The sequence below is a fragment of the Musca vetustissima genome, unplaced genomic scaffold (genome assembly GCF_032173495.1).
Source record: "Musca vetustissima isolate MV318-11 ecotype Yass unplaced genomic scaffold, APGP_CSIRO_Mvet_v1 utg8392, whole genome shotgun sequence".
Taxonomy (NCBI): Eukaryota; Metazoa; Arthropoda; class Insecta; order Diptera; family Muscidae; genus Musca; species Musca vetustissima.
The window spans coordinates 336,608-349,551 of NW_026886187.1; the positions used below are offsets into that span (position 1 = coordinate 336,608).

The 12,944-nt window shown below is 31.4% G+C and overlaps 3 protein-coding genes across 3 annotated transcripts in view; 2 read left to right on the top strand and 1 right to left on the bottom strand.

Annotated features, from left to right (window-relative positions):
• Nucleotides 1-12,944, top strand: part of LOC133333667 (proton-coupled zinc antiporter SLC30A9, mitochondrial) — a 116,260-nt gene that overhangs the window by 38,736 nt on the left and 64,580 nt on the right. The gene's annotated exons all lie outside the window — the stretch shown is intronic.
• Nucleotides 415-1,912, top strand: LOC133333691 (protein Rae1). Its single transcript, XM_061541978.1, has 2 exons — nt 415-1,094; nt 1,506-1,912. The coding sequence occupies exons 1-2, from the start codon at nt 419-421 to the stop codon at nt 1,910-1,912; spliced, it is 1,083 nt and encodes a 360-aa protein (XP_061397962.1). The 5' UTR covers nt 415-418.
• On the bottom strand, nt 2,946-3,377 carry LOC133333692 (NADH dehydrogenase [ubiquinone] 1 beta subcomplex subunit 3). The gene is made up of 2 exons (XM_061541979.1): nt 3,228-3,377; nt 2,946-3,159 (listed from the first exon to the last, which is right to left on the bottom strand). The coding sequence occupies exons 1-2, from the start codon at nt 3,362-3,364 to the stop codon at nt 2,979-2,981; spliced, it is 318 nt and encodes a 105-aa protein (XP_061397963.1). The 5' UTR covers nt 3,365-3,377; the 3' UTR covers nt 2,946-2,978.

Consider the following 12,944-nt stretch of genomic DNA (forward strand, 5'->3'; position numbering starts at 1 on the left):
ACATAACCTATTCGATAACGATAAATCGATGTTTCCATCAATGCAAACATTGACCTAGAGATACCTACTTTGCGGGCTTTTTCATTTAAATGAACCTTCTTTGTAGAAGATACTTATTAAATGGTGACGGATGTTTACAATAAAATCACATCCGCTCAATTCTAAAATAATACAACAACAAATCTCTGTGTGTCACATTAAAATAAACGAGGAAATCCTTTGCATTTCCTATCAAGCCTTTTATCGATCTACAAATCCCCTGTTTAATGCCGTTGAAACATGCTACTAGTTTCAATTGTTCCATTGTGTGAATAATCCATATGAAAGCGTTCATTTGAGGCGGCATCTTTATTGCAAAAGTTTTGTTGTGAAAATCGCTCGCGGACGGCAAAAAAAGCGTGGAAAAAGTTGAAAAAATATGTTTGGCCAATCAACACTAGGAGGCACAACATCAGCCTTTGGTTCTACAGCCACAACAACATCAACAAATCGTATGAACGATTTCGAAGTGGTTTCACCTCCAGAAGATTCTGTCTCAGCGTTAGAATTTAGCCCGGCAACATTGCAGCAAAATTTCCTTATTGCTGGTAGTTGGGATTGCAGTGTACGATGTTGGGAAGTCGAGCAGACGGGTAAAACTGTGCCCAAGTCCATGAAAACAATGGGTGGCCCAGTGTTGGATGTTAGCTGGGCAGATGATGGTACCAAAGTGTTCATTGCCAGCGAAAAGCAGGTTAAAGTATGGGATTTAGCCTCAGATCAGCAAATGCAAGTTGCCGCACACGATGGACCCGTTAAGGTCTGTCATTGGGTTAAAGGTACCAATTACACATGCCTCATGACTGGTTCTTGGGATAAGACGTTGAAATTCTGGGATACAAGAACACCAAATCCCATTATGGCCATTAATTTACCGGAACGTTGTTATTGCGCCGATGTTGATTTTCCCATGGCAGTGGTTGGTACTGCGGGCCGGGGTTTAATTGTTTACTCATTGGAAAATAGTCCGACGGAATTTAAACGGCAGGAGAGTCCCTTAAAATATCAACACAGAACCATTGCCATATTCAGGGATAAGAATAAGAAGCCAACGGGTATGTATATTGATAAAAAAGGTGGGTTTAAGTCAAGTCTAAAGGGCAGCTGCTGATCCCTCGTATTTTTCATATGAAAAATCCGGGAATCCCCGGTGTTTTTAGGGAATCATTTCCGACATTTCTGCAAACTTTCGCCTCCCTAATCGAATATATATATATATATATATATATAACTTTCATGCTGGTAGTCCATAATTTCCGAAATATGGAGCTCTAAAATTGTGAAATTCAGAAAAATCAGATCAACGTGTTCCATTTTTAATGTCCTAAACAAAGTGTAGACATCAAGGTCCAAAGGACTACTTATAAAATTTCCAAATTCATCTTTAAAAAGGCCTCAACTTGACTTGAACCCAGAAATGTTTATATAGTATAATTTTGTTTAATATTCTCCTATTTGGCTTACAGGTTATGCTCTGGGTAGCATAGAAGGACGTGTTGCCATACAATATGTTCAGCCGGTTAACCCGAAGGATAACTTTACCTTCAAGTGTCATCGTTCTTCGGGCACTGCGGGTTATCAAGATATTTATGCCGTCAATGACATATCATTCCATCCGGTACATGGCACTTTGGTGACGGTGGGTTCCGATGGTACATTCAGTTTTTGGGACAAAGATGCTCGTACCAAATTGAAGTCTTCCGAAACAATGGATCAATCGATAACAAAATGTGGTTTCAATGCCTCGGGACATATCTTTGCCTATGCTGTCGGCTATGATTGGTCAAAGGGCCATGAATATTTTAATCCTGCCAAAAAACCTCAAATATTTTTACGATCATGTTTTGATGAATTGAAACCGCGGTCAACGTAAATTTTTAGAATATATTTTTTGTATTGTTTTTATTTTCATTTTTCATTAGGATTAAATCGTATTTGTAATAGAGTATCTCTCCCACAAACAAAAAATATGTCCCCCCAAATTTTTTTCTTTCCACTCGTAAGCACCCACAATTATTAATTTCTTTGAAATAAAATGTATAAGCAAATAAAACAACAATTTTGTAATAAAATTTTATATCAGACTCCTCGTCTATAAAGACAACCTTCAACTCGCCTTTGAAGGCTCCTTTCATCTAATCTACAAAGACTTTCATCAACTCGTCCATAAATAATCCCTTCTGCTACTATGTAAAGACCCCTTTCAGGTCTTCTATAAAGATCATCTATAAAGACAGCCTTTCAGATCGTCTATAAAGACTGCTCTCAGCTTGTTTATACAGACTCCCTTTCATCTATATATAAAGATTACAGACTTCCTTTCAGCTCGTCTAAAAGACTCCCTTTCAACTCGTCTAAAAGACTCCCTTTCAGCTCGCCTAAAAGACTCCCTTTCAGCTCGGCTAAAAGACTCCCTTTCAGCTCGTCTATAAAGACTCCCTTCAGCTCATCTATAAATACTGCCTTCAGCTTGTCTATAAAGACTCCCTTTTAGCTGCATATAAAGATTACCTTCAGCTTATCTATAAACACTCCTTTCAGCTCATCTATAAACACTCCCTTCAGCTCGTCTAAAAGACTCCCTTTCAACTCGTCTATAAAGGCCATTGATTTAGCTTCATTTTGTCTATAAAGGCTTCCTTCAGTTCGTCCAAAAAGACATCCATCGGCTATAAAGCCCCCTCTTCTATAAATACTGCCTTCTAGGAAATACCTATATCCAGTAAAAAATATTTCGAGCCCACATTTTTAGTAATAGGTTCGAAAACAGTTCTTCCATGATTTCTTTTCTTACACATTCGATCCTTCGAATTTCGTTTCGTGCACATTTCTGGCATACAATTTATTCGGTTTTTTGTTTTGTTTAATTTAATAACGAAAGAAAATTTGTTTTTTTAACTTAATTTCTGTACAAATTAATTAATTTTTACTAGTACACACTAATGATGACCCTCATCACCATGGCCATGACCGTGATGATCATCACCACCGAACACAGTTTCCAAGGCTACGGTAGCGGCAGTCAAGCCCAAACCCAAAACAAAACCACGCAACATGAATGTTCTCAAGCGGGAGGCATGGGTGCCGAATTCTTTGGCATTGTAACGCCAGACTTCATTGCTGAAATTGGAAAATAAAGGGCAGGTTAATTATTTACATCCACAAACAAATCAACACAAAAAACTTACCGCAACCAAGGATCCTTAAGACCTTGACGGGCCAATGCTTCCCTTACTTCAACAAGTTTGGGTACATCTTCAACTTTGTAGATGCTGGCATCTGGTACCTTGTAAGGTGCACCATGTCCATGACCGTGACCACCCATGTTGCTGGAAGAAAAAAATATATATAAGAATTTAATTAAACTATTTATGAAGGCTGAAGTCAAGTTTTGAGTTCCAGGTTTTAGGTTCGTGGCTACAAAAATATTTATACAAAATTTCTTGTAAAGTTCATTAGACAACCTTATAGGTATATTCTAAAGCAAAAAATACAAGGGGTGTTTATTGTAGTGTAGGCCCTATTAAAATTCGTCCCATTGATCTTAAACTCCATGACGGAGGTCTGCCACCGAAAAAATCTATTCTCGGTCTACACTCAAAAAAACTCTGCAATGTATTGTGGGGAAAATCGAGAACAATTTTCGATTGATTCTTGCAGGTGTTCTGGAACAGAGCATCGGCTTGCGAATACTGTGTTAATGTCTATCCATGGGTGGGAGTTTTTCAATTTCAGACCGACCACTTATTGAAGCTGATTTATTTCAGATAACATTCCATAAACCCTATTTTGTCGCAAGGCCTTCTTCAAAAAAAATATGTTATAATCAGGACTTCAAGGGGCTCACAACAACTACAACCATATTGCCATACAAAGTCGATGCAAAAATCCAATCAGAATCTGCATTGAACACTAGAGAACGCTGAAGGCCGAGAGCTATGAACTCCAGCAAAGAACACATATTTAATATCCAAGGACTTGGTAATAATTATCAAAAACTATACGATACCGGGCCTTCTACTTGATCCCCTATTGACGTTCGCCTTCTTATTTGTATGTGGGGGTTATGTAAGTTTGTTAAAACTCTTTGCTATTTTATGCGATTTTTTTAATTAATTGCGAATAATTTTGCACTCATAATAGCTACTGGATTTCAAAGTATTATTTTTTTCTATAGAAATCACATTTTTATGCTTTATATTTCTTTAAAAACGTATTATTTTACCTCTTGTATTATTTTTTGCTACCCAAAAGGAACACACGAATAGAGCTGTCAAACAACCGATGATATTTGCGATAATATCGATAGTTTCTTTTGGAGTAATAGTATCGATAAATAATTTAAATTGTCGATTGGTATTTTGTTAAAAGGAAAAAAAATTACTAACATGTATATATATATATATAAATTTATTTTATAAGATTAAAATATCTCGAAAATAATTACAGTTTTATTTTCTTCTGGTATAAAGTGGCCTTTTGTAAGTCGAAGGGCGAATATCGATAGTGTATATATCAAAACAATCGAAAAGTGTTTTTGCTCATTCAACAGTAACAGCTGTTGATATAGCGGTTGTTTTTGAGACACATGAGTGGGGTTCGTTTACTGTAATTAGGGTGGATGTCATGCTCTAATACGAGAAACGGTAATTTTAATGTAGCCAAGGTTTGGTTTACACGAAACGTATTCAAATGCAAATAACTCAACGACTACTGAACCGATTTTCATAACTTTTGCATAAATTGCACGAGGGAATTCTAAAGTTTTATTCCATATTGACAATACATAAATAAAAATATGCCATATTGGAGAAAATTAGCATTAAAGTACAAATATAATTTAAATATTGACAATAGGTTTTTTTGTAGGCGACACTATATTTGTTGGATTCACACGACATTTTACATAGTGTATTGAATTGAGCCTAGAATGACGTATCATGTTCTTGGCCGGTCATGTTTTTATACCCTCAGCCTTATGGGTTAATGAGGGTATAAACAATGCAATAATAAGATGATGTATCAAAACAAAAACCTTTGATTTTGACTACCTATTCATTGTGCCAACATTGCACATCGAATTCAAGCAGAAATGACACACTTTGACAGTTAATCGAGACATCAGCTGCTCTAACAAACCACCTTCAGTAAAAATTGTAATCAGTTGTTAGCTATGTCCTACCTTGTAAGAAATATACTATGGTTTGGACTTTAAAAAAAAAAACTGACCATAGTTCCCATCAATACCTTTCCTTAGAAAATAAATAAAAAAACCCATACAAATTTTATATTTTATTTTGAAACATGTAAGTATTGTTTTATTGCAGTTTAATTTATAATTTTACTTTTTGTTTGTATTTTAAATGTTCTTTCAAATATTATTTTATTTTTGTTTATGTCTTCTTTTTTTAACCACTACACATACATATATGTAATTTAAAGATTTATTTTTTTTTGTTCATATATATTGGGTTTTTTGTTTTGTTGTTGTGGGTGGAGAAATTCTTCATGTTTATGTATTTTGTTTCATTTTTGATTTTTTTTTATTTTCTTATTAAATTGTGATACTAATCTATGTGCTTAAAAAACGAAAAAATGGTTTATAATTGTTTTTATAATATTTTTTTTTATTTTTATAATAAAATACAATATATAGTTTATATATAAATTTCATTTAAAATTAAGTATTATAATTAAGATATATTAATTTATTTTAAAAATAGGGATAAAAAGGGAAAACAAAATTATATTTTATATTTAAAAATATTTATATTAATATTGTTGTATTTATTTATTTTTTGTATTACAATTTATATTTAAAAATAATTATATAAATTACACTATTGTTTGTTTGTGTATTGTGTTTTTATGAAATGAACTTTTTTTGTTTCGATATTTAATATGTATGTACGTATACGTGTAAACATGCTATAAATAATACAAGTTAGGATATCTTGAGGTGAATCAGAAAAAGCAACTCTGGATGTAGTAGTTTGTTCCGTCAAATATGAAATTAATATATAGAAGATGTTGTTGTGTTTGACAAGGAGGCAATATATGCTATATGTTATATCAAAACTTACTGACTTATGGCCTATTAATAAGCTCAACCAGAAATTCCAGCTGCATCTCAAGTTTGCTGTCAAAATCCATTATTTTGCATTATGAAAACGTAAACAACATTCAAAATTTTGACATTTAACTTAAGAAGTAGCATCGGTTTTTAGCTTTCTGACTTTACGAATAGACCATGATTTATGGTTTAAACATTGGCATTCCGAACTTGATTTTTGAAAAAAAAAATTATGAGATTTTATTTATTTAAAAATAAAATGACGTAACAAGCCACTGCATACCGATTATTGACATAAAATAATACCTAACTTTTATTATTGTATTGCATTATTTTTTATTGTTTAAATTTTGAAAACAAAATTATTTTCTTAAGTGGGAGCAAATAAAACGAAATTGTTACCAAATATTTTACACAGTTTCAATTAAAAAAATTATGTTTCTTCTACTTTGTATGCAATCATTGCTAAAATTAAACATTTCCTTTTTTGTCTCAGTAGAAAATTAAATTAGTGCCTATAAATTTATGACAAATGTTATTTTCTTCTTCTTCTTTTCTTGTTTTTTTAATTTGTATTCTAATTATTTATATATGGAAGCATTTTTTCACAAAGTGTCCTAATTCAATAGATTTTTGATTAATATTAATTTGTTTATTTTGCCAATAACTAGGAAAATGGACTACTTTTATTAAGTATATATATTTGATTTTGAAACATAACATTTGGTGGATGGGATTTGGGAGTAAAGTTTACACACAATTTTTGGGGAAAGGAAAGTATTTTTTTTAACATAAAGCACGTTTAGACTAAATCTTGTGATAATATCTATTATTTAGATTTATTAGCTAAATCAAGTTGCAGTTACTGTGATTTACTCCATGTGATTTACCATAAAATATTAAATTTTGATTTGTTCGAAATCCTGGGCTGAATCGAGATAATTTCAAATACAACACTGTTTTTATCCCACCAACTTATCATAATATTTTCTAAAAAATGGCAACTCTTAATGTACAGTATGTCAATAATGGGTTTACATATGAATATATATTAAAAATGTCAATTCCACATTTATCAATGTATATAATCCACTAAAAAATTTGTGAACTGGATTAACGTGATGTATACGCAATGGAATTGACATTTGAGATCGAGTGGATTTAGAAGTCTAAACGTAGCCTTAGTGTATTTTGTTTACTTAAAATTCAAACTAGTTGTCTACCAAAAAACATGACAGAAGCTGAAAACTATACAATTTTCCCTTATAATTTACATTAGGAATTTTTGCAGGGTTAACCTACTTTATGAGGATTTATTTGACAAATAGGCCATGGAATTGACGATTGAAACCCACTGGGTTAATTAAATCCGGTACAATGAAAACGTACTATACGGCTTCCGTACTACTGAATAAATAAATTGAATTATCCATGATGCAATAATAAGGTGATGTATCAAAACAAAAATTTTCGTTTTTGTCTCGACCATCTGTAAAATTTTTCCTTATGATATTTCACATGGTTAGCAACATTGCAAGTCGAATTCAAGTATAAATTACGCACTTTGACAGTTAATCAAGACATCAGCTGCACTAAATGGACTACCTATTTAATGTGCCATGGAATTATTAAAAGTTCTTGGAAATGTTTATGTATACGTAAACAAATATCAATCAGCTGACTGAGTTATTAAATTTCCAAACGAGTTGATTTAGAAGGTATAGTCTAAACGCGCCTTAAAAGAAATGTATTGTTTCTAATTTAGAAGGGAGAGTTCTTGGAAACCCTTCATTTTTTACTTATTCATTTATAAAACTGAACATTTATAAAATTGAATATCTTAATTCAAAGATCAATTTATAGGTTCGTTTACATTGGTCTCCCACCAAAATATTTTCGAATTTATGTATGTGTATATATTTTTTTAAATAACACTTTACATATTTTTTTAAATATATTTATTTTAATTAAATATTTCCAATTTTCTTTTTAATTTCCAATAAATTCAATTTTCATTTAAATTTTTAAAAAATACTTTTTTAATAGTACTTTGTTAATTTTTATTTATGTTTACATATTTTTTATTATTTTTTATTTGTGTTCTAATTTCTTTCTTCATTATCAAATAAAATAATATATTTGTATTTGAATACAATTTGTTGTTGTTTTTGTTGTTACTTAAGATCAATGTTAGTTAGGATGTCTATTATGAGGTATACTCACAATTGATAAGGTCACATTCCTTGTAATGATGTCGTGTCATGTCATGGCTATATGTATATATTTGTGTATTTTAAACGTTATAAACGTATGTACTATATATGTTTATGATTATTCAACAGAGACGATTTTAACAAAATGTTTATAATAAAATAATATTTGTATAAAAACATAATATATTATGGCAAGAATTTTAATTTATGAAACTTTCTAAGGTGTGAGCTGCCAATTACGAGGGCAGTTCGGAAAGTTCTTAGCCTAGCACAAAAAGCGCGGCACAAACTATAATTTTTAAACACCTGTTTCTATATGAAGGAGTTGCCAGATCGAAACTAAAATTAACATGTGTTCATAACAGAGATGGAAGTTTCCAAAATACTTAACTTTTTTCTGTTTATACCGCGCTTTTTGTGCTAGGCTAAAACCTTTCTGAACTACCCTCGTAGTATATTTTGAGAAGGCTAGATTGGATATAAAATAGAAAGTTAATTTTTAAATCCATAGCGACTGTATCAGATTTCAGTTGTTAGAGAACAAAAATAAGGAATAAAATGGAACTAAAATAAGGGAGTAGGTCATCCGAACCTTCAACCAAAAAAAAAAAAAAAAAAAAACAATGACTTCACGTCTGGCTGAGAATAATCGAGTACAGAGAAGGCATTTACCTCCTGTAGCGCATGGTCAAAGGGATAAAAATAAAATAAATGAAATGAAATACCCTTCATCGATAGAGCTGATAAGCGACAGTCGCATAAAAAGGTGATCAATATTGGTAGGAAGATGTGTCACCCAATCAAAAATCAACATACCAAATTACAGCCTTACCAAATTTTGGCTATACCAAAAGTGGACTGATATATCCCATTTTTCAATACCCAACATCATATGAGTAGTAAAAATGTGTGTTAAACATTTCAAAGCTCTATCTTCAATATTGCGAGCTCTATCATGATTTCAACAGACATACGCAGGAGCATAAATCGACATAGATATATACTTTATGGGGTAACCGGTGTTGCAAAAGGAATGATCTAATTTAATGCCAACATTTCAACCAATAATAAGGTGATGTATCAAAACAAAAACTTTTGGTTTTTGTCTCGATCATCTGTCAAATTTGTCCTTATAATATTTAACATTGTTGGCAACATTGCACATCGAATTCAAGTAAAAATTACGCACTTTGTCAGTTAATCGAGTCAGCAGCTGCGCTAAATGGACTACCAATTTATTATGCCATGATTTCAACTTAACCCATGGCACAATGAATAGGTAGTCCATTTAGCGCTTCTGATGTCTCGATTAACTGTCAAAGTGGGTAATTTCTACTTGAATTCGATGTGCAGTGTTGCCAACCAATTGAAATATTATAAGGAAATTACCCACTTTGACAGTTAATAAGGACTTATTTACCTATTTATTGTGCCATGCTATGGATATGATTCCTATCAAAGAGCCATACTGCAATATGATACTGCTCATGGCACAATGAATAGGTAGTCCATTTAGCGCAGCTGATGTCTTGATTAACTGTCAAAGTGGGTAATTTCTACTTGAATTCGTTGTGCAGTGTTGCCAACCATTTGAAATATTATATGGAAAAAATTGACAGATAATCGAGTCAAAAACAAAGGTTGTTGTTGTGATACATCACCTTATTATTGCATCATGATACTGCTCTTCTGTAGAAATCACATATTTTTAGGAATCAATAGTTTTGGCGATCTCAAATCGATTAAATTTTGAGAAGAGTCAAGACTCTACAATGCTACGAAATTCTATTTGATCAATAATTATTATCATATAACCCAAAGACTTTCATAAAAGAGAAAGAAATTTCCACTAGATGACGCTGTAAAAAAAAAATCAAATTTCTTCCGTTGTTACTAAGGCCTAGGAAGGAGCTATCGAACAATTTCTGCCGGTACATCCACCTAGATAAAGGCAAAATGGGAAATTAATTTATAAAGTTTTCGACATAGTCAAGACCTTTTAAAGAGCCTGCGTATGTATAAAACTTACAGTTCAAAATAATCTATCTATGGACTCATATGGCATATGTAAAAAGCGGAAAGCCAATAGAAAAAATCCCCAAAATGTATTTGAGAAGTCTACGAAAGCTATAAACCCGAAGTGGATTGTGAAAATCGGCTTTATTTTTTTAATTTTTAATTATTCCACAATAGCAAATAATAGATTTGTGCAGAAAATGTGAAACACATACACTCCAACATAACCTCACAAATCATTTAAGGGGCCGTATTTATAGGATTTCGTTTTCTTTTACAATAACAACAAATATTAATATTTTAGGGATTAACGAAAATTGTACGTTGCTACTTCCAATGTGATTTAATTTGAAAGAATTAAAAACATTTCAACATAACTTCACAAATTAGTAAGTGACTAATTTGTGTGGAAAATGAGCACACTATTAAATCTAACCTCACAAAACATTTACTGCATTTCGATTTCGTATTTGGGTATGTTAAGGTTAAGGCTATATTTTAGTGATTAATTCAAAAAAATTTTGCTATATCCCAATTAATTTTAATGTGAGGGCAGCCAGACTTCTTAACATAACCTCACAAAATAATTGAAGATATCGTTTTTGTTCATTTTCAAATAGAACGAGGGCAGTTCCGAAAGTTCTTAAGATCCACTTGTTCTACGGCGAGGTAGTCGGTACACAAATGGTCGAGAGAACCAGGTTGCAGAATCTCAAAAGCTATCTGGCCTGAATTCTCTCGCCGAAGAACTTTTTCGCTGTTGGCACATATTAAGAGAGAGAGAGATCATTGTGGGGATCATAACAGGTCACTGCAGGATTAGATCTCTTGCTTCGAAATGGGACTCCAGCAGAGAGGATTACTGTCGTGAGGACGAAGAAGAGCTAGAAACAATTGAACATATCCTCTGTAGATGTCCATCGCTGAGTGGCAGAAGACATAAACAGTTTGAAAGATATGAAATTGACAATCTAGCCTTCTTCTCTAAAATGGACCCCCAACCAGATCAACCTAAGCCTTACAATTTCAACCTAACCTCACAAATCAAAATGAGCACAATGGTTAACCTAACATTAAATAAATTTCCCTATATTTTTTATAGGATTGCCTGTTATTTTCTTACTTAATACTGTAATATCAGCCAGCCTTCTCAACCTAACCTCACAAAAATAGTTGAAGAATTCATTTTTTTTATTTTCAAATAGTAGAGAATTTCATTCACATTTTATTAACATAGAAAAAAGAAAGAAAAAACAAACATTTTATCCACATTACTATTTTCTATAAACACATTTGTTAAAATAGTGTCTGATGCATGTTTATATATATAAATATATATATTTCGTTTTATATATATGGGAAATGTCCAGTAGTTATGATTTGTTTTTATTTATGTTTAATTCATTTGGTTTAAATTGGTACAAGTCAGGTAACAAACAAAATACTTCTTTTTTTCTTGTTCTAGAATCGTTGTCAGGGTTCTATTAACAAATATTTAAAAAAAGTAGATTTAGTTGTAGTAATAATAATATACAATATTTAGAAATAAAAAACATTGTTTTTGTTTAAGGTTAGGAAAATAATAAAAAAAAAATATGAGAGAGAGAAAAATTAGTTATCTAAAGAAGTAGTAGTAGTAGAAGTAGTTGTATATATAGGAAACATAGGTAAGGGACTGACAGACAAACATTTTCATGTTGAAAGAAATCCAGGAAGAGAGAGAGACATAGAGTTTTCTTTTTTTTTCATTTCTTGTTTTGTTGAGAGAGATCATCAAATATATATCCAAGTTGTTTGTTTTGTTTTTTTGTTAAAAAAAATATTTTTTCTGTGGTTTTTATTTTCAAAAAAATCTTATCATTTAAAAAAAATAATATGTAATAAGTCTTAATATAACAATATTATTATTTAATAAAATAAAAAATAAAATAAAAAGAATTACTTGGGAGTTATTTATTTCAATATTATAATTATTATTATTATTAGTATTTGTTGTTGTTTCAGTTTTAGTTTTCAGTATTCAATTGTTTTTGTTGTTTGTTTGAACAGTATCACATTGGCATGATTTCACTCTTAAGTTTTTTTTTTTGTTTTTCTTTTAAATAATGCATTTGTTGTTGTTTACTTTTCTTAAAGAGGGATGGAGAAAAAAGGAGGGTATTTTTGTTTTGTTTCAAAATTTTTTCTATAGTTATAAGGGCTTATGTGTGTGTTTTTTATATATATATGTAAAATGATTTATAATTTACACAATGTGGGATGGATGTCATCAACCCTAACCTAACTTTTACAAGCAGAGGTGACATATTTTTTATGTATGGGAGGTTTTAATAAGGTTTTCTTTTCCTAAAAACAACAAAATAGCATTTCTCTTTTCCCAAAAGAAAAGAGGCAAAAAGACGAAGAAGAAAAGAAACATTGTAACCCTTTTTCTTTCAAGGGTTCGGTTTTTCTCCATAAGGATTTGAAATTTCTTCCTATAATGTATGTAGCGCTATGTATATCCATATAGGTATATAAATATAGGTTACATTTTTGGATGTGTTTGTGTTTGTGTATCTATGAAGTAGCTTAATTTCTTCCTTGTTTCTTTCATTTATTTT

Coding starts and splice junctions, on each gene's coding strand:
- LOC133333692 (XM_061541979.1), bottom strand. CDS start 3,364: ATGGGTGGTCACGGTCATGGACATGGTGCACCTTACAAGGTACCAGAT. Junction 3,160..3,227: donor CTTAAGGATCCTTGGTTGCG/GTAAGTTTTTTG, acceptor TTCCAATTTCAG/CAATGAAGTCTGGCGTTACA.
- LOC133333691 (XM_061541978.1), top strand. CDS start 419: ATGTTTGGCCAATCAACACTAGGAGGCACAACATCAGCCTTTGGTTCT. Junction 1,095..1,505: donor TAAGAATAAGAAGCCAACGG/GTATGTATATTG, acceptor TTTGGCTTACAG/GTTATGCTCTGGGTAGCATA.